General features: G+C 40.4%; 3 protein-coding genes and 2 long non-coding RNA genes across 5 annotated transcripts in view; 3 read left to right on the top strand and 2 right to left on the bottom strand.

The window, feature by feature from the left end:
* The first annotated feature begins 648 nt into the window (after positions 1 to 648).
* Positions 649 to 8135, top strand: chmp2a (charged multivesicular body protein 2A). Its single transcript, XM_034194126.1, has 6 exons — positions 649 to 799; positions 4625 to 4792; positions 4893 to 5072; positions 5165 to 5295; positions 7152 to 7213; positions 7320 to 8135. Exons 1-6 carry the CDS (start codon positions 797 to 799, stop codon positions 7445 to 7447), a joined length of 672 nt encoding a protein of 223 aa, XP_034050017.1. The 5' UTR covers positions 649 to 796; the 3' UTR covers positions 7448 to 8135.
* A 394-nt stretch (positions 8136 to 8529) lies between these two features.
* msl1b (MSL complex subunit 1b) lies at positions 8530 to 14291 on the bottom strand. Its single transcript, XM_034194121.1, has 10 exons — positions 14166 to 14291; positions 13761 to 13794; positions 12980 to 13661; positions 12687 to 12886; positions 12199 to 12515; positions 12038 to 12102; positions 11877 to 11944; positions 11486 to 11610; positions 10890 to 10962; positions 8530 to 10271 (listed from the first exon to the last, which is right to left on the bottom strand). The coding sequence occupies exons 3-10, from the start codon at positions 13598 to 13600 to the stop codon at positions 10181 to 10183; spliced, it is 1560 nt and encodes a 519-aa protein (XP_034050012.1). The 5' UTR covers positions 13601 to 13661; positions 13761 to 13794; positions 14166 to 14291; the 3' UTR covers positions 8530 to 10180.
* A 904-nt stretch (positions 14292 to 15195) lies between these two features.
* The window catches only part of snf8 (SNF8 subunit of ESCRT-II), a 31518-nt gene continuing 24687 nt past the window's right edge, over positions 15196 to 22026 (top strand). Inside the window, exons 1-3 of the mRNA XM_034194125.1 lie at positions 15196 to 15537; positions 15652 to 15702; positions 20269 to 20407. Coding sequence (XP_034050016.1) covers positions 15484 to 15537; positions 15652 to 15702; positions 20269 to 20407 — 244 coding nt within the window. The 5' untranslated portion in view covers positions 15196 to 15483. The remainder of the gene's footprint in view (positions 15538 to 15651; positions 15703 to 20268; positions 20408 to 22026) is intronic.
* Positions 16224 to 17362, bottom strand: LOC117531089. Its single transcript, XR_004566518.1, has 2 exons — positions 16641 to 17362; positions 16224 to 16425 (listed from the first exon to the last, which is right to left on the bottom strand). It is a non-coding gene; the product is annotated as an uncharacterized LOC117531089 (long non-coding RNA).
* LOC117531088 lies at positions 21597 to 21987 on the top strand. Its single transcript, XR_004566517.1, has 2 exons — positions 21597 to 21770; positions 21861 to 21987. It is a non-coding gene; the product is annotated as an uncharacterized LOC117531088 (long non-coding RNA).

Below are 22026 nucleotides of genomic sequence, written 5' to 3'. Positions count from 1 at the left end.
AAAATACTTGAAAATCCATAAGTATTTAGATAGTGAGGCAGATTTGTTGTTGTTTAATTTTATTAATTAATTTTGCCTCTATATACCACCTCAATACTGTCTGGTTTACCTGGCTACTAACTCAAGAAGCGTATATATATATATACGCTTCTTATATACGCGTATATATATATATATATATAAGCTTCTTATATACGCGTATATATATATACGCTTCTTATATACGCGTATATATATATATACGCTTCTTATATACGCGTATATATATATATATATACGCTTCTTATATACGCGTATATATATATATATATAAGCTTCTTATATACGCGTATATATATATACGCTTCTTATATACGCGTATATATATATATACGCTTCTTATATACGCGTATATATATATATATATACGCTTCTTATATACGCGTATATATATATATATATACGCTTCTTATATACGCGTATATAAGAAGCGTATTGAGTTAGTAGCCAGGTAAACCACACAGTATTGAGGTGGTATATAGAGGCAAAATTAATTAATAAAATTAAACAACAACAAATCTGCCTCACTATCTAAATACTTATGAATTTTCAAGTATTTTTTCTTTATATATATATATATATATATATATACACATCGGTGGCTTTTTTTTTTTCGTATACATAACGTCACTTCCCGGAAAATAAAGTCCCTCAATACGGAAGTATAAGGAAGAAAACACAATTTTGTCGACTGGAAGTCAGAGTAGACGCCTTCAACACAGATTTCTTTTTGAACTGTTCTCGACGACGTCAAATTATGGTAAGAAAGAAGCAGTTAGAGCTGATATTTTGATTTTTAGTTACTGTTGGTGGGAGCTAAGATGAAGATGATAGCTCGTCCAGGAGGCTTTTGGTCACATACCAAACAGCTGAATAATTTCACCAAGCTAACAAACGAGCTCTTGTAACGGCAAACACGACCGAAACACAGCGTTAAGCTCGGCACTTAGTTTCAAACTGCTGACTGTTCTATTTTTAGATTTATTGCGTGTGGTATCGGTCTTTCAAAGTGTGGGTGGAATCGTTTTGTGCTGAAGGGCCAGGCAGTGGTGACGTCATTGATTAGGGTCAGCTCCTTTCGTAAAATATTTTATTTATTATTTATTTATTTAATTTTTATTTCAGTAACCACAGTCAGGCCTGTAAGTATTTGGGCTGTAACACACTTTTTGTAATTTTGACTGCAGTAGCAATATAACAATCAAAATGCGCTTGTAGTGTAGATAATATCCTACATTTGTGTGTGTGTGTGTGTGTGTGTGTGTGTGTGTGTGGGTGGGTGGGTGGGTGGGGTGGGGTTGCAATCCCATTTTCCATTAGAAATTAATGAAAATTTTATGTACTTTTTTCAGAGCCTAAAGGTAATTATAAAAACTCAATTTAAATATTATTGTTAATCCAAATGATCACTTTTACAGCCAGTTTTTTCAGAGGCGAGCCAACGGATGGACTCATTAACATTTCCCAGTCATTGAATATGTGTTGGACTTCATATCCAGCATTTAAGAAATACAAATAATGTGGCACTCCATGGTAAATCTGTCTGGAATAGGAAGTTCTCAAAAACTAACTGACCAAGAAGGAGAGACTAATGAGGGAAGCCACCAAGACACATGATATCTCTAAAAGTTATAGGCTTCTGTGGATATGATTGAAAACACTGTGCATAATACGTTTGCCTGTTCCATCACCACTTTCTTAAAAAGCGTAATGTTCTTGGTTCAAGCCCACCTGTGCGCATTCTCCATGTAATGTGTGGAGTTGAATCAGGAAGGGCATCCGACACAAAACTTGTGCAAAATCTACATGCAGATCCATATCAGATCTGCTGTGGTGACCCAAATGGAAAAAGGGAGAGGACAAAATAACTTACTTTTACCTATTGCATCACAAGTTATACAGTTTCATGTTGGAGTGGCACGGAGAAGGATCTTTTTAAAAAGATGTGAAATTTCGGCTCCAATATGCCATAAGGACCATGAGAGTCTTGAGCCTAGAGTTTGTCTGTATTATTAGTTATCATTTCATCTATGCTCTGAAACATCAGAGAAGTACCTGAAAAATTGATACCAAAGATAAAGGTGTCCTTGAAATTGCTTGTTTTGTATGGTTACCAGTACCATTTCTATAACTAATGCAACTTTTACTTATACTTTTATTGTTATGCGAGTATTGCTTTTGAATCAGAACACCATGATTCCAGTTCATTCACTTGTGTTGTCTGTTTTAATACATCCATCCATCCATCCATTTTCTTCCGCTTTATCCGGAGTCGGGTCGCGGGGGCAGCAGCTCAAGCAAAGCTGCCCAGGCCTCCCGATCCACACACACCTCTTCCAGCTCCTCCGGGGGAACCCCAAGGCGTTCCCAAGCCAGCCGAGAGATGTAGTCCCTCCAGCATGTCCTGGGTCTTCCCCGGGGTCTCCTCTCCAGCGAGGTGTCCAGGGGGCATCCGGAAAAGATGCCCGAGCCACCTCAACTGACTCCTTTCGACGTGGAGGAGCAGCGGCTCGACTCCGAGCTCCTCCCGAGTGACCGAGCTCCTGACCCTATCTCTAAGGGAGCCCCCAGCCACCCTGCGGAGGAAACTCATCTCGGCCGCTTGTACTCGTGATCTCGTTCTTTCGGTCATGAGCCAAATCTCATGACCATAGGTGAGGATCGGAACGTAGATTGATCGGTAAATTGAGAGCTTTGCCCCCCTACTCAGCTCTCGCTTCACCACGACGGTCCGATACAGCGACCACATCACTGCAGATGCTGCACCGATCCGTCTGTCGATCTCACGCTCCATCCGTCCCCCACTCGTGAACAAGACCCCGAGATACTTCAACTCCTCCACTTGAGGCAAGGACACTCCACCGACCTGAAGAAGGCAAAGCACCTTTTTCCAGTCGAGAACCATGGCCTCGGATTTGGAGGTGCTGATTTTCATCCCGGACGCTTCACACTCGGCTGGAAACCGCCCCAGTGCACGCTGAAGGTCCTGATTTGATGAAGCCAACAGAACCACATCGTCCGCAAACAGCAGAGATGAGATTCTGTGGTTCCCAAACCAGACCCCCTCTACACCCTGGCTGCGCCTAGAAATTCTGTCCATAAAAATAATGAACAGAACCGGTGACAGGTTTGACTTACTACCAGCAATGCGAACCAAGCTCCTGCTGCAGTCGTACAGGGACCGGATAGCCCTTAGCAAAGGACCCCGGACCCCGTACTCCCGGAGCACTCCCCACAGGGTGTGCCGAGGGACACGGTCGAATGCCTTCTCCAGATCCACAAAACACATGTGGACTGGTTGGGCAAACTCCCATGAACCCTCGAGCACCCGATGGAGCGTGTAGAGCTGGTCCAGTGTGCCGTGTCCAGGACGAAAACTACACTGTTCCTCCTGAATCCGAGGTTTGACCATCGGTCGAATTCTCCTCTCCAGTACTCTGGAATAGACCTTACCGGGGACGCTGAGGAGTGTGATCCCCCTATAGTTGGAACACACCCTCCGGTCCCCCTTCTTAAACAGAGGGACCACCACCCCGGTCTGCCAATCCAGAGGCACTGTCCCCGATCGCCATGCGATGTTGCAGAGGTGTGTCAGCCAAGACAGCCCCACAACATCCAGAGACTTAAGGTACTCAGGACGGATTTCATCCACCCCAGGAGCCTTGCCACCGAGGAGCTTTCTAATCACCTTGGTGACTTCGGCCTGGGTAATGGATGAGTCCGCCTCCGAGTCCCCAGTCTCTGCTTCCTCTTCGGAAGACGTGACGATGGGATTGAGGAGATCCTCGAAGGTACAAGAGGGGCAAATTAATTCTGCAGTGTTTAGAAACACTTGATGATTTATTGAGGTCCCATTTAGGATGGGACAAAATGTCTTGCTTCTTATATGGACTCCAGAACAATGTTTTGAAACTCGGTTGTTGCAAAGGCTTCAGAATGTTAGTGTTTGGAATTTGCTGTCACAAATTTGCAGTGCAGATGAAAAATTTGTTAGCGTGTTAGCTGATGCTCTTGTGAAGGTAATAATTAACCTCTTGTCACATGAAGGTCATTGTTATGTTGCTAACTGATGCTCACATGAAGGGCACTGTGTGTCATTTAATATCATCCAACGGGCAGGTAAGCACGCACACCTTTGGTATAATTTACTTCAACTTTTCGATTTATCTGGTGTAGCAAAGTTCACCATGAACTAATACGCTCATCCTTATTATGTAGTTTTTTTTTTAATTTGGTGAGTTCCAAGTAGTCTAGGACTTAGCTGTATGCACATCAGTTAGGAGAGGATAACTCAACTGTTCTAGACTAATAGGACCCCAGTGAACAACTTGGGATGTGTGCCAAAATCTCTCCAGTACAAACAACCCCACAAAAATCACATTTACTGTAAAGGTTCACATACACATTGTGAAAAGCCTTGTTGAAATACCTCACTACCTCAACAAAGCTTTGTTTTCCCACTGAGACTTTAACCCCCCCCCCCAAGCTATGCATGATGGAACATCAGATTAGAAAGTCAAGTGTCTTGGCAGTACATAGTTAGTTTGCGCTTTTTTGACTATCATTTCTTGGTGTTTCAAAACAGATGCAAGCCATTTTTGGGAGCAGAAAGACTCCAGATCAGTTACTCCGAGAGAATCAGAGGGCGCTCAACCGAGCCATGCGAGACCTGGACAGAGAGCGATCAAAACTGGAGCAACAGGAGAAGAAGATTATTGCTGATATAAAGAAAATGGCTAAGCAGGGACAAATGGTGAGATGAGGAGAAAGAAATGTGCACAAATAAAATTTTGTCAAGTCAGAATAGGTGTAATGAGTGTCTCATGTTTACTTTTAATTTTTTTTAATTGCAGGATGCTGTCAAGGTCATGGCAAAAGATTTAGTTCGCACACGGCGCTATGTTAAAAAGTTTATCATGATGAAAGCCAACATCCAGGCAGTTAGTCTGAAGATACAGACACTGAAATCCAATAACGCCATGGCACAAGCTATGAAAGGTGTCACTAAAGCCATGGCCACCATGAACAAACAGGTCTGCTTGTTCGGTAATCTACGGAACTCATTATAAAAACAACCACATGCTAAGCCTGTATGACTGACCTCATGTTCATTTAATTTACACAGATGAAGCTGCCTCAAATTCAGAAGATTATGATGGAGTTTGAAAAACAGACAGAAATAATGGACATGAAAGAGGAGATGATGAATGATGCCATTGACGATGCAATGGGTGACGATGATGATGAGGAGGAAAGGTACGGGCTAGTGATGTACAGTCCACAACTTGGACTGTTCTTGTAAGAATACACAAATGTAAGGAGACTTCTCTGTCAGAGATCCATTTGTCTGGTTCTATTTAATTACATTGTTTTACTAGTGCACTAAATCAAAGGAACTGTTTGACTCCTTGTTTATTCCCTGAAGTAGAGGTGGAGAGTTGTTTAAGGATGAACTTAATCAAAAGAAGTCCTTATGATTGAACTGCTTCAAGGGAAGAAGGGGGCAGCTATAGAATGCCACTCCACCTGTCTGTGTATGGTCATCGTTGGTCAGGGGAAGAACCAGAAAGTCTGGGTTTGTGATTGTCCTGGCTGAAGCCTTTAGATCTAGGCTTAATGGACTTGAATATCAGAAGTGTATCTGTATGTGGTGAAACTGTAGAGAACTTAGCTCAGCAGTGACTTTCATATCCCTGGGTCCATGGTCACTGGCCGAGGTGTTTCGCAATACCTTTGCAGGAGAATGAAGGTTCAAATATTTAGTATCCTGGTGCTTCCTGTCTTACTGTATAGTTGTGACTTGAATGCTAATCATTGATCTAGGAAAACGTCGAGATATCTTTAATACCAGGTCTCTTCACAAAGGGACGGTTGAGGACCCCAGCAGCTGAAGAAGGACAATGGGGGCACCCATGTTTCACATGGCTGTGGCTGATAGATGGTTACTTTTGAGAGATGGGGATGGAATATTTGTCTGTCTTTGTGGTTGCCAAGCAAGACCACAGTTCCATTGTGTGGTGAATGTACCACAAGTGCATGCTCCCAGAACTGGCCTGACCATGTGTCTATGAAGCAGTCACTTTCTTGTGGACGCGATAACTCTCACCCACCTACACCACATACGTTATGCACATGCTGACGTGGTAGCCAGTTTAGGTCAGCAACACAGCTGGGTTTTATTTCCAAGTGCAGTCTCAGGACCCAAAAGACATGCTTCAGTGAACATCTCATAATTTATCGAAGGAAGTGATCAAGGCATCACTAAGCCAATTGAATCTCAAGATAAAAGTTACCGGTAAGGGGTTTGCCATCTTGTTCCTTCAGGAAGTAGCAGCAAACAGGCTAACTTGTGAGCCAGCAGCGGCGTATGTAAATAACTGAAACGTGAACAAACTAATGCCGCATTCCAGTTACCTCATAGTTGGGAATGACGTCACAACTGAGGTAAATGTGTTCTAGTTTCCAGACAACAAATCGGAAAATAAGCCGGATGCTTCCAAGATCTTTTTTTTAGTATAGAGTTACAAAAATGTGTTCCACCAGAGATGGCGCGGAAGTTGCATTGTTTTAATGTACCGCTTGGTTTGTAGCATGGTGGAGCCAGACCTTGTTAGCAGCATCTACCAGGTTGGCCATTGTAACAGTTTCAGTTGATAAACACGTTATAAGGTATTTGAAACATGAAAATCTCTTAACCACATGTCCACTGACAGGAGTAGGACAGAAGTCCCTAAAACAAACAAACAAAAAAAAAAACTACAGCTTTCACCACTTTGATTAAAGCAGGAAAGTTTGTGAACTCAGGGGTATGTAGTGTTTGAATTTGTTGAAGATGTGCAATCTTCAATGAAAGCCGGTAGGGGGACTGGAATTAGGACCTCAAGGGGTGTTCCAATTGAAATTTTCATCTTGTAACTGGAAAATTATGAATCAAAGTACATCAAGACTGCACCATAAGTCTTCGAAGTGAAAACTCTCGAAGAGCCAGCTCAGTTAAACTAATTTTTGGCATCATTGCTGCAGGACAAATATATTAAAACCAGTGTTTTGACATGAGCAATTTATTCCACATTGTTATACAGTATCTTAATACATCTCTGCTTTCTGTACAGTGATGCCATTGTATCACAAGTGCTGGATGAACTGGGTTTGAATCTGTCCGATGAACTGTCAAGTAAGGGAAAATCAACCATCTTCTTAAATGTCCAATTACAAAAGCATACCATATGCTCACCATTTTCCCCCTGATGTTTTACATTTGTCATGGAATGGCGTTTCAGATCTGCCATCCACTGGTGGAAGCCTGTCTGTAGCTTCTGGAAAGAAAGCTGAGCCCCAAAGTGCTGCCATGGCTGACGCAGACGCCGATCTGGAGGAGCGACTGAATAATCTCCGGAAAACCGATTGAAGATTCTCTGGAAAAGCTAAACAGTGACAGAAGAGCGTGCCGTCTCCAGGCCTGTTAGGATATAATCATATCCTCTCTTTGATTCTTTTGAGGGGATAACGGGCAGAACAGTCTCAGTTGCCTCTTCTAAGGTGTATTGCTTTCTCTCTGAGGTGTTCTTATCCGTACGTCATGTATTTTATCATCCAACCCACCACTCATTCACAGGTAGTCAATTCTGGAACATACGTATACGTTACCAAAAGCTTACTGTTGAAAAAAAATCCAATCTGTGTAAATATTAGCTTGTGGTGACATGCTGTTTTCATACTAAACACTAATTCAAAAATATTGAATAAATCCAAATCAGTTTATATTTCATAAGGTTAATTTATGCACGTCAGCACTCTTTCCAAGTTTTTCTTTTTATAGCTTTTGGTTGCATTTGTTTGTGTAAGCTTGCTACTATCAGTTTGGATAAAGAGGCTGTGAAAGTGTTGTTACTGTATTCTCACAACCTCTCCTAAATTAACAAATGGTATATATAAAGATCTTTAAAAGATGAGACTCTCCCTTTGACTCTTCACCATTAAAGACCCATATGTTTGTGGTGTTTGAGAACATTTTGGGGTTCTTAAAATGATGAGAAGTTTTTGACTGTCCTGTTTTGCTTTTCTTTGCTAAATAAACATGATTCCATATTGTAAAAGCAGATTCTCTCCTTAAAGAAATGCAAACTGTTGCAATGTATGTCAGGATTTGCCGTTTTATTTTTTGTGTGGGGCAAGATTAAATGATGCAAAATTTTAATTAGTCATCCCACATTTATGAGCTTCTACATATTGATTTTACTTTCAAGTATAAGTAACTGGTAGAAATTCATATCTGAAAATTATCAACTTGACATTATGCAATTACAAGGGCAAGCACAGGGTTAGTCTTGAGTGGGTATGTACACAAAATTTACATAAACGTACAAATGACTGCTTATTCAGCTCTGATACAGGTTAGAGCCAGATGGTTTTGTTTTACATGAACCATTTAAAAAAATAAGAGGCCTACCAAGTTGCGTGTGAAGCCTTGCTGCTACTTGCAGTGTTGTGTAGCCACTAGTGGCCACTGTGGCTTATGTTTTCATGAACCAAAATCTTGGGACTCTCAAAACTGCATCATAAACATGTTATTTTATTACACCCGCCCCAAAATGTATCTTTTAAAACTGTGAAATTGTCAACATACAATCATAGAATATTGAATGTACTGAACACTTCAACCTTAAATAATAAAAAAATAACAGCCATGTTTTATGTACATTTGCTTGTGAACGTTATGTACAAGGAGAGGGGAAAAAAATGTTTTTCCAGAACCTGCCTACAAATATGCTCGGCCGTCAGATTTAAGCTGCACAAAGTTAATTGCATATGTAAAACATTTGAGCAAATGCAACAAATCAAAAACATCTGGAGAACTCACAAGCCACTGTGTAACCGACACTAGAGAAGGAGAATTTAGGAGGCGGCATATCAGCACACCAGTGGACACTGCTATCCTTAGTTAGAAAGCATGTTTCATGCTCTGAAACGGTTCCCTTAACATCAGCTAACTGCATCGTCAAAGACAATGCAGACACATAAGCCAATACAAAGTGGATGTAAGCATATTAAATTCAGAAACAAAGCTCAAAACGGCACTTAGGACTGATTCTCAGGTCACCGTTTAAAGCTGTTCAGACCAAACAACTGAACAGAGATTTCAAAACACCATGTTATTTTGTAGGACCAGAGGTAACTAGCCATTCAGGGGTAAACCATGCTACCATCTTAAGCAAACGGTAAAGAGAGCCCATGCAACTTGCATTTAAAGAATTTTTTTTTTTTTAAAAAGGAAGATGATTCAGGGCACAGGAAACTGCATTGCACCATGTTAACCATACAATTTATGCATTTTTGTTTTCATGAAGCAAGCCATGAAAAATAATGTCTCAAAACGTTTCTTCACCTTGTCTAAAATACTGCAGTTTAATATGAAATCATGCTGAAAGTGGATTGCTACTGCTGATATCACACTACACGTTTGATAAAATCCTATTTAAGGTTGTGAAGAATATTGGCTATACACGGCACAATACAGTCAGATTGATATTTTGCACTGATGCAAGAAAAAAAATGAGCATTTTATAACGATCCAAACATATGCGGCAATATTGCTTGTAATCCACGTTCCCAACTAGAGTAGTTTTCACTCAAAATAAAAATCAACATTTTTAGAATCAAATGCACGCCAAGATTAGAGTCCCCAGTTTATGCAACCATCTCACTATGCATTGTTAAAACGTGAAAGGAACTCCACATCTAAAACCAGTCTTGAATAGCACAGCTGCAACAAAATGTTTTTTTCAAACATGTCACAAAACATGCATAACTATTCATACATTAGTAGAAGTAATATAACCTGAAGATGTGTGATCTTCAATAAAAGCCAACAAGGGGACTGTAATCTTGTGGCACTTAGTCTCCTTTTCATAAGTATTAAAAGGGACCAAAAACACCGAAAACTCCTCAAGGGTCACCCTCAGTCATGAACTCTTCCAGCAGTCTGCAGGGAATCAGTTGGTCTGTGGTAAATGGCTGATAGAACAGGAACACTTCCACAGACCAGAAGACACACCCGTAAAACATCTGCTGTCCCAGACAACGCAGCGTTTCAATTCTGGGTACAGGATGGCATCTCTCCACCTTTAGCGTGAAGTGGAACTCATTTCCGACAGGTCCGATGAGGTGTGTGTTTTTTGGGCACCTCGATGCGACACCGGCTTCGGTCATCCAGCCAAGGCAGCTCGAAGTTCCTGGAGGACAAATCCATTCAAACATTTTACTTTTGTTCCAAAAATAAGCACACTACTACAGTTTCCAATTTAGGAAGGTTTAAAAAAAAAATAATAAAAAAAAAACACTGACATAATGACATCATTAACCCGTCTGATCATACTACTACTTTTACTCAGTTTACATTAGGGTTTTTAATAATCAATCAATTGACTATTTTCCTCAATTAATCAATTAGCTGTTGGATGCAGAAAATGTCAGAATAGTGAAAAATTGAGATCAATATTATTTTCCAGAGGCCAAGGAAGATGCCTACAAATGTCTTGTTTCATCTACAACCCAAAGATATTCATTTTACTGCCATAAAGTAGTCACAATTCAAAACCTATTTTTTTAATTCCTCAAAATAATGACTCAATTATCAAAAAAGTTGTTGACTAATAGTCATTTAATAATCAATTAATAGTTACTGCCCTAGTTTACACACATTTCTAAAATCAAGCTAATATGATATTCTTTAGAAAATCATAACTTAGGTGATTATACCAGTTAATGGTGTGTGTGTATATATATATATATATATATATATATCAAAAACACACAGCCTTAAGCAGAATAAACAATCTTCCACTACTTACTGTTGTACAAGTTTGGGTAAAGGCCGCCCAAATGCAACCACGGGCAAGAAGGGTGTGACCACTATACTTTCAACTAGCAAAAATAAGAGGAAAGTGAAAATCATGAGCAATAATACACAAATACAACAATAATGTGTGTGTCACTACACTGCAGTGCACCACACTTTATTGGGCAGCGCAGTCTCATTTGAAGGTGGGCGCTAAAGGGGTCAAATATGACACATATGACATAATTTCTGTACTTCCAGGGACAGAAACATGGCACTGAGTTTTTTGGACAAATTCCACTCAAAGTGAAAATGCAAAGAAAACGTGACAATGCGGTGGGAAATTCGACATGTGTTGCGTATTTTTTTAATGACCCGGAGCTCAAAGGTGTAGAAGCGGTTGAGCATGCGAGAGAACGCAGCTACTCTGGTTAGCTGTGTAGGCTAACACCTACCGACACAACATCTCCCATTCACCTCATCTTTCCTTCTCCACTGGGAACAAAAAACACTGCACTTTTCGCAACTGCTTCTGTGATTGCAGCCGAAAACGCAGGGTTCAAATGAGACTGCGCTACCCTATTGAGCTAATAACTAGCATAAGTGTACCATCTTCAGTGTCGGGGTAAAAAGATGAAACCTCTGGCTCACACTCCTGGACAACTTTTTTCCTGTTCATGCGTTGCTGCAAGCGCTGGAACATGCGCTGCTCTCTGATTCGCTGAATGTCCCACCTAAAAAATAAATGAACTGTTGTGAAGTACAACAAAGAAATGACAGCATCTCACATGAAGTATGTTAGCAGGTAATTCTAAATATTGAATTACGTTAAATATAACGCTCACTGCATTTGTACTGCATTTAAGTGATGCAATCAAATTATATGCGTCGCTACAATTTTGATCAGGTATTTCTAATTTACGCTCCAGCAACAGGCTTTGATCCACAGCTTAAGGCAAGGTCAAAACTTGTGCAATTATTCAAAGAAAATAACAGGTACCTTTTTCTCCTCTTCTCATCCAACTCAAGCTTCATGTGGCGTTTCAAAAACACACCGTCATCCAGCATCTTAACGGAAAGACAAGTTCATTCAATTTAAGTATATTCAGTTCTACTGTGAGTTAACTCAAGTTTTGCTTAACAGATTCAGATATGTCCAACCTCAGGGAAATCAAAGGATGGGTCCTCATTCAAGGGTTCGATATGGTTTTCCCTCCAAGACGGAACTATAAAACACAATGGAGGAGAGGTTACTGTTCTTGAAGAAGGCATCAGCTAGACTTACAAACTATTCAAACACTGTACTATACGAGTCCACTCACTGGCCACCTCTTCCTCCTTTTTAGGTGAAGTCTCACGTAGAGGGGACAGAGGAGGTTGATTCCAGCAGCACAGATACATCTCTGTGGTAGACATGAAGGGCAGATCTTCCATCTGACAACTTACATCAGGTTCTTCTTTGCAAGTGAGCAAAACATCCTTTTCTGTCCCGGTCCTGGTAGGTACCATCTTCTCTGGAGTTTTACTGCGCAGCTCTCTTTGATGGGGAGAGTCAGACTGAATCTCAAGCTTTTGGGGACTAAGTTTGGTGTTTTTCCCACGTGATTTCTGAACTTTTGCATCTACAAAGCAAGATTTCCTGTGTGGACAAAGCAAACAATGACAGATTTAAAGTACTGAATTCCACAGCTTCATTTTTGCACAATTTAGAATCTGGAGGACTGTAATGTCTCCTTTCTGATATGCATTTTATTACCAAGTTTTGAGTTAATTCCACAAGGCATGTTGTTGATTTACTGGTGTTGCTTACCTCTTCTGACCTTTTCCACCACGACTGAAGGGCAGTGGAGTAGCTGGGTTGGGCTCTGGAGTCTCCTCTACTTCCAGATCCCACATGTCTTCTTTATCAGGGGTCCATGGCTCCAGAGGCTGGAAAAGTCGCTTGTCACGTGGTGGATCCTTCCGTGTGAGTTGCAGGCGGCGTTCCATGCGCTCGATACGTGCAAGCAGCTGTAGAAGAGAACCATGTGCAAAGATGAATTTTAGGACAATTTAAGACATATACCACACAGCAATATTTTTCCAACAGAAACTTTCACATACCGTCTCCTTGTCTGCTTTGAGTTCATCTATCTCCTTGTCCTTGGACTGCAGCTGTTGTTGCTGTTGCTCGATCAGGTCCAGCTGAAGGAGAACAATCTGCCTCAGGCAGTTGGCCTGCGTGTGGGGATTGGCCGGAGTTTTCCTGATATTCCTCCACTTTCCCTCAGAGGAGAGTTCAATGGATGCAGTGCCAAGGACTCCCGGAACAACCCCCTTTGCACTCTCATCAGCACCAACATCCTTTGTATTATTGTTTAAAGCCATCTGAGGGTTATCCATTTTGTCAACAGAGAGGGGTTTACCTTTCACCGGGGTTCCCTCACCCCCCATTTGTCCAACAGGGGACAATATCTCCACAGTTTTATCGTCACCTTGAACAACTTCTACGACAGTAGCAGCGAGGGCAACTTTGCTTGTCATGTAAGTCTGGTCTAAATTCTTGGATTTACTCGGGATCTCGCCCCCTTGCAGGTCGTGAACATTAATAACAAAGTCACAGGGCTCTCTCTTGATGCTCACAGGGCTCACAGTAGCAGCTCTGATGTGCGTTTTGTCCAGATCGATGGTGTCAGTGTTGAGTTTGAATCCCGTGTTTGGAAACAGCGAGGATCTGAGAGTCATGGCGAGCACCGAGCATTTCTCATGCTGCAACTCTGCCCGGGACAACTTAGCAGCCTCTGCCCTGCAAAACCAAATGACAACACGACAAGCGTGTTAGTACTGAAAGCACGAAACTGTAACGTACTCGGAAACAGGCGGGGAAGAAAAAAATAGCACCAACCTGAAGTGTGTGCCTCACACCGGGCATCCTTAACCTAAAAAAAAAAAAAAAAAAAAAAAGTCATTCGCCTGGTTTAAACATTCAAGCTACATTAACACTGCGGCGCACACACACCACAACGCCAATTCCGAGCAAACTCCAAGCAGTTTAGGATAAATTAATCGCAATAAAGACGTTTCGGAGACTACGGAGCGAGGGTGTAACGCACTGGCGGCAGCAATCTCCTCCATTTTGCTTCTCGCCAAATCACGAAAAAACAATAACAGCTAGCTCGCTAGCTAGCCGGCTAGTTTTTAACTGAGAAAACGCTTCCAACTGAAACACGCTTAACAGCTCCGTCGTAATATTCACCCTAGGACCAAACGTAGTTAAAACAACACGCAGCTGTGTAATTCTAAGGCTTACCTCGACTATAATTCACGTCCACCTGCAAGTGGCTTCATGTTCCCTCCTCAACACTTTCTTTAAAGTGCCGACCACTGCGCGTGCGTAACTCGCCCGGCAGCCATTTCTTGTGTTTTGAACGCTCACTTCAGGGGACCGCCAACAGAGGGCGTGAGAGCTGTGACAGCAAGCACATGTGTGATCTAAAGAGAAACTTTCAAGCAAGCAGCATATGTGCTCGTCAAAGTTGGAAATTTGAATTGTTTGAAACAACTAAAAATATTGTTAACTTATTTTTTTCTTATAAGCTTTGGTAAAGCCTTGGAATGTAACCTGTGAAAGACAGTGAGTGAATAGATGGATATACGAATGCCCCCCCCCCCCCCCCCCCCCCCCGTTTGTTAACATGGTAACTTTAAAACAATATCAGCGTCTTGTATGCATGTCTGTATATTAAAAGGGCAAATTGATTCAAATGTGATTTAGGATATCGATCCAAAAAGTAACTGTCTGCTACCAGCTGAACACTGCCACCCGCTGGACAGTTGATGGATTTCAGCTGGATGGTGCAGGTGTGGATGAACTGTGGTTAAAGTTTCTTCCTGCAAGGAATAATGCGATCATCATATTGTCGTTTTTTATCTTTTAATTTACATTTGGTGGGAAAGTAGACTCTGGGTCAAGGAAATTTTTTTATTTTTTATTTTTTTTAGATATTGATCCAAGATAATATATGATTTCTATTTTTATGATGTTGCTCATTCATTTCTGTCTTATTTGTACTCTTTTGAAAATTACCCTCCTGCACACGATCATTTTTATTTAATATCTGAGCCCCTTATATCACTCCTGGTTTTACTACTGTCTCATACACCAAACCTTTAACCCTCACCTGATTATCTGCTCATACAGCACTCTGGATTTACTAATGTTCTCATTTGAAAGCAACCATCCATGTTTAGCCATTTATATTTTTCCATAGCTTATTTTCATGATTACGTGCATCTGAATTCGCCAGGACACTAGGGGGCAGTGTCTAATCATTTTTTGCTGCACTAAGCAGGAAGTGGTAGCTGTTTGTTTCTCATTATCAAATCGAAAAAAGTAGTAATAAGCATTTGTTTCTGTAAAATTGGACTTTTTTCCAATTTATTGTAATCGTTGCCTGCTGTAGTCATAACTAATGCTATTGAATGTATGTATATCTGACAAAATTTGAGCGAAGTGGTCACCCACAGTGACACTTTGAAGCTAAGTTCGCTTAACTTAAGGTTAGCACTTTTAAAATTAGTGTAACATTAATTGATATTATTAAACATTTGGTCCGGGCAGCTGCAAAATGCATCGGAGAGGAGTGGGTGCTGGAGCTATTGCCAAAAAGAAGCTTGCAGAGGTTTGACACATTTTTGTTAATTGTGTGCATATATGTGTGTGTGTGTATATGTATAAAGTATATCTATATGTATATATGTATAACTCTCTTACGTGATGTTTATTCTCTGTTTAGGCCAAATACAAAGAAAGAGGGACTGTTCTTGCAGAGGATCAGATTGTTCAGGTGAGTTCCCCTGTGTGTTTTGGTCAAGAACTACACTACAGTGTAGATTGAGGCAGTTTTTGTAATTTTATGTCTGTATGCCACCATGAAGCTGTACAAATGGTAATGCAACAGACAAAAGTTGTACAATGCACAGTTTCTCCATTCACAACCATTGAAATCTATAGTTCCTTCAGATTTGTCATGGGTGACTTGGTGGCTTCTCTTACTGGTCTCTGTCATGTACAACTTCTTGGTTTTTAAGAACTGCCTACTCCAGATACATTTACTATATAGTATCATACTGTTTGTATTCATTCATTATTGATGAGAGTGAACTACAAAACATGTTCAGTGAGTTTGAAATGTTCATGTATCCATCCCATGGCTTGTCTAAAGAAAACTGGCTGTAAAAGCAATGATTTGTATGCACAATAATATATTTCAATTCATCAATTACTCATAGCCTCTGAAATAGGTGAATTTGTGTTTCAGAATGGGTCTAATTCTTAAGGTGGTAATACAATATTTTTCTCAAACTCTTCAAATTAAAGCTAACAATCTTCATTACCATCACATCTTGATGTTTTCATTGTAACTCTATTGTGGCGGTGTACACAGGCAAAATATGTACATTATGTTGCTGTTGAAATACTTGCAAAGCTGACAGCTCAGCCACAATCAAATGCCATTGATGTATAAGAAGTTATTACAGTTCTGTTGTGATGAGTTTTTCATTCGTACCTGGGGTGGTGGCCAAGTGGTTAATGCGCTTGGTTTCAGTTCGGAAGGTTCTGGGTTCAAATCCCACTCCTGCCACATTTCTCCATGTAATGTGGAGTTGCGTCAGGAAGGGCATCCGGCGTAAAACCTGTGCCAAATTAACATGCAGATCCACCTTGGATTTGCTGTGGCGACCCCGAGTGCAAACAAGGGAGCAGCCGAAGGGACTTACTTACCTGTGTTTTTCTTAGTTATAACACGAACATCTGCCTACTTGGTCCATGCATTAAATTATTACCTTGAAAGAATAAATTTTTCTTTAAACAGAATGTAAATTAAAGTAAAAATTATGTTGTTTTTATTTTTATTTATTTATTTTGCATTATTAATATGCACACAACTGAAGATAGGAATTGACGATATAAATACTTTGATTTACTTTGAAAAATGAGGTACAGCGTGGTCATCTGAACTGTCTGAGAATTTGTGTGCTGGGAACGAGCCATCAAATATCTGTTGTGTTGTGTCTGCTGATTTATGTTTGTAGCAGTTTCATAATGTGGACATAACCTGGGTTAATTTCAGAATTAAAAGTAACGTATATTCTTGTATTCTGAGTATGTTTCTGCTTAGAATAAAATTTACATTGACGCCTTAAGTTAGTACAATAATTTTAAAAATGACAGTAAACGGTAGTCATAGACAGCCTGTATTGTCTGTAAAGGAATGGAATTAATTATATTTAGAAATATTTTTTCAAATCATAGTATTTGTCTAAGCAATACCTTGCTGTGTAAGAGGGTATCTTAAATTATGATAATGTATACCTATTTTTTTCTAAATATGCATGGTCAGTTGTTTCTGCTATGTAGAGTCTGTAACACCAGAAAATGTAAACATGGTTCTTATTTTCATAACTGTCAAATTTTTATATGATAAGGATACTTCATGAAATTTTGAACCAAAATCCCTTCTTCTTCTTCTTTTTTCTGCTGCTCCTGTTAGGGGTTGCCACAGCAGATCAATCATTTCCATCTCACCCTGTCCTTTATAACTTCCTCTGTTACACCAACCACCTGCATGTCCTCCCTCACCACACCATAAACCTCCTCTTTTGGTGTCCCTATTTTAACCAATATCCCTAAACAACCATATTTTACATTGGCTATCAGTTGATCAACATAGGATAAAAGTGAAAAATCACTCTCTTTGTAAAATTCATGACCATTTGATTGTGACTGACACTTAAAGATATAAATTTGACCACATCAGTTGCATTCAACCTTTTACGACTTTACAATTTGATTTCCAACTAACAGCTTCTTCCATTATTGTCTTTTTATTTATTGAAGTTGCCCTTGATACAGTATCATATTCCACCACTTCTCACTGCATCCAGTAACAAACTGCTGTGATTACAGCAAGATCAAGAGCCACACGTTGGCATCAAAGCTGTACAGGAGGCAACTGATGAATTTCCACTTCAAAATTTAGGGTTAGGGTTGTGCATGAATCGTGATGTTGGGCAGCTTAAATATCAGTGGGTGCTGTACTAATAGCAATTCATGGTTTGCGTACAGTGCTGTACGCAAACCACATTTATTTATTTGTTTATTTTATTTATTTATTTATTTTACTTGTTTTGATTGTGTTGGTCTTATCCTTGACTTAATAAAATATAGGAAAAGTTTTTGTTTTTGTTTGTTTGTTTTTATTTAACTCACCACTCAGAGCAGACCAGGGGCCTGTACTACGAAGCGGGGTTACTGGCTTATCAGGGTTAACTTCGGGAGTAAGTTGATGACGTGTGGAGTAACTTCCCGGTTAACCCGTACTACGAAAGGTGGATAGGTTTGATCGAGGTATGCTGCCATGGCAATTTATGCTGCGTGCCAAACCTGCTCCGAGCAGGTTATGTTCTAGGTTAGCTTGAGGTTTTCGCTTAACCATTCCCTTTATAAGTACCGCCCATCCATCTTCAATCACTCCAAAGACAATGCCGGCCTACCTGGATGATCCGTTTGATATTGGGGTACAAATTGTGAGGGGCTGTCTTTGCAGGGCGAGGGTTTTTAAAGACCGCCAGAATCCGCTGACATACCAGGACGATATTCTCCATGAAAGATATAGATTCTCAGCCGAGGGAATTTGTTGTCTTTGTCAGCTGATCGGGCCAGACGTCTGTAACATCACCCATTGTAGCAATGCCCTGACGATCGAGCAGATAATGTGCCTTGCGCTTAGATATTTTGCCAGTGGACAATTTATGTATTCCATCGGTGATGCTGAACATCTGAGCAAGAATACTGTATGTCGTATGATTTGCAAGGTAGTACTTGCTCTATCTAAACTGTTGGATGCATTTGTCATTTTCCCTGGCCATTTATCCGCAATGCAAATCAAAGAAGGGGTTATATGCAATCGCGGGTAATTACTAATATCAAAATAGGTCTAATGCATGTCCATTAATTAGGCGAAGTGGGGCTTATCAATAACAATTTCTCCTAGGTTCCCAAGAGTAATAGGAGCCATTGATTGCATGCAATCCCAATCAGTGCACCCCTGGGAGAACACGAGGGTGTTATGTCAATCGCAAATCTTTTCACAGTATCAATGTGCAGGTATAGCCGTTCTATTCGGCCTATTTCATATACCATTATCGTGTAGTCCACTCTAAGCTCACCTTCTTTTTACTTATTTCAGCCACATAAGGGTTGCTTTGATTTGGGTGATTTTTTCTAAATATTCTAATATACAATTACTATAATTACATATTTCACATTCTTTTTCTCCCCACATGGAGCTGTCCTGTTGGATAACCTTCATGCCAAAGTGATATATATGTAACTATGTTAACAGAATGACCATTAATGGCTTTAAATCCTTAGATAGGTAGCCTATTTAGGAAACATTAAATTAACCTAACATCTATTAGTAGGCCTATGCCCACTTTTGAATCGTGTTGCATCTGGGCGTAATTAATGAAAGAAGGTCATTATTTTACACATATCAGACATTCCACAGGTTAATCATCTGTAACAGATTTGGAGAACAATTGAATTGTACTGACGCATTTACCCGATCAGCAGTACGTTGCCAACAAGCCTGTCTTGCTTTATTGGCAGACGATGTGTTCGATTCCCCCTTAACGTAATTTAAATTCCTCGTAGCTCCGCATAATAATCGAGCATTCTTCTTCGGTAAAGTAAGGTGACCGCGCCATCATTGAAAAATGGTGACGTGCGCTGCAACCTGCCCCTTTTATGTGAACACGCACAAACTCCAATTAGGTTAACACAGGTTCAACAAATCAACATCTTAATCCAGCGTCGTAGTACCGATTAACACCACTTGAGAACACCAGTTTTGTCAACCCCAGTTTAAGAAGTTAACCCTGGGTTACATCTGAGTAAGTTAACCCCGCTTTGTAGTACAGGCCCCAGGTATCTTGGTGGGATAAGGAGTTTGTCTACCAATCTGTAGACCTGGGGTGATTCCCAGTTATGCTACCTGTGTGTTCTTAGACAAGGTACTCATCTACACATCTGTTGGACTGTGTCTTCATCTAGGGGGAGTCGTACACTCTCATCTATTTCAGACTACAAAGTTGAGGGATAAGCACCTGCACCATTGGGCCACAGGGCCTAAAGAGATCTTGATTACTTAACTGATGTTTTTTGTTTGTTTGTTGTTTTTTCAAATCTGGTCTTGCAATACGATTTTGTGTAGCTTTAGCTTTCTACTGTTCTTAATTAGTTCATCTTGCTACCCCTCATACGTGTCAGGTAACCATTTTGGTGGTCCCATTCTCCAGCTTTATAAACCACTGTACTAAATCTTTCTTGTTTGTTTGTTTTCTGTTAGATGTCTAAACAGTTGGAAACCTTCAAGTCCTACCTGGAGGAATTTGCCAGTAAACAACAACAAGAGATCCGCAAGAATTCACAGTTCAGGATTCAGTTTCAGGAAATGTGTGCCACCATTGGAGTTGACCCACTTGCCTGTGAGTAATCAGTAGTACCTGGAAGAAACTCATTTCACTCATATAGAACTTGCAGTTTTTACATTTTTGATAGAAACATTATTCTTGTTTGCCGGTTTTTGAAGGGTTATGTCTTTTTTCACAGCTGGCAAAGGTTTTTTGGTCAGAGATGCTTGGAGTAGGCTGACTTCTATTATGAGCTTGGTGTACAGATTGTTGAAGTGTGTTTGGCCTTGAAACCAGAAATGGGGGTTTGTATTTTAAACACTATCACAGGCTTTTAAATGTACTTTTTTGTGCATTTCTGCAGTATTTGGCACAGTTGTTGTTGTTGGGTTATTTCTAATTATTATTGCTGGGTTTTATTTTATTTTTTTTTGGTGGCGGGGGTTCTCAGAACTGTTCATTGGTATTTGGAAATACTTGCACCATTCATTAAATTGTTAATTTATGTGTGTTTACCCAGGGCTTATTACCTGGATGAACTTCATCAGAGAGTATTGAAAGGACGTGGTAAATATGCACAGGATGTGAGCCAGTAAGTGTTACAGTTAACCACTGTGTGTATTTCAGCAGCAGTTCGTGGTCAGGTTGTACTACAATAGGCATTGAAAGTTACCCTTGTATTACTTAAACTTACACCACCTATTTTGTACATTTGTATGATTATCTCATTAATTATGTGCTTTGCAGAGATGACTTGGTGAGGGCCATAAAGAAACTGAAGGTGATGGGAATGGGTTTGGGGATGATTCCAGTTGGTGGTTCGTATTTGGTGCAGTCAGTCCCAGCAGAGCTCAAATGGACCATACTGTAGTCCTACAGCTGGCAGAGGTTAAAACTGAGTTGTACAGTAAGCATTGTAGGCATCACAACTTGTTTAAATGAGAAAAGGTTTTGTTGTTGGTGGTGATGGTCAAGTTGTTTAAAGCGTTGGGTTTGTGTCCTCTGTTCAAATCCGCATCAGACTAGAAAATCACTCAGGGCCCTTGGGCACTGTCCTTAATCCCCAAGTTGCTCTCAGTGTGTAGTGAGCACCTTAAATGGCAGCACGCTAACATCAGTGTGAGAATGTGAGGCATCACTGTAAAAGCGCCTTGACCATGAAAGCTAAATGCCGTCCATTTACATTTTGTAAACAATAGGGATCCTTTTTTTTAAATTATTGTTACTGTACTCATTTTATTGTGTTTTTGTTATACTCTGCAGTCTGATGTCTTCATCCATATTTTGATTATGCTGTTTTTGACAAAATAGTCCCAAGAACAAAATTCACAACAGGTGTCTTGTGTTTTTGTTTAATTATAGAAGAAGGGCTATGTTACAGTGAGTGAGATCAGGGACAGTTTAAAATGGGAGAAGGAACGGGCTTTGTCACGTGCTGGTAAGTGAACAGCCACTAATCATGTCATGTGCCAACTCTTCCTTCTGCTTTAATGTGTGTCAGTCTTTAAGCCCCCTCTTGTGTTTCCAGGATCACCTCCTGAAAGAAGGACTGGCTTGGTTAGATTCACAGGCATCTGGAGAGCCACAGTACTGGCTGCCTGCTCTCTTTTCGGAGCTGACTTCCAGTGATGTCACACCTGAGGAGGCCAATCAAATGACACCTTAAATAAAGCTGAATGGACCTGGACTGTGTA

Source organism: Thalassophryne amazonica, chromosome 18, assembly GCF_902500255.1.
Source record: "Thalassophryne amazonica chromosome 18, fThaAma1.1, whole genome shotgun sequence".
Lineage (NCBI taxonomy): Eukaryota > Metazoa > Chordata > Actinopteri > Batrachoidiformes > Batrachoididae > Thalassophryne > Thalassophryne amazonica.
The sequence above is the reverse complement of the archived record's forward strand: the minus strand, read 5'-3'. Positions and strand labels throughout refer to the sequence as shown.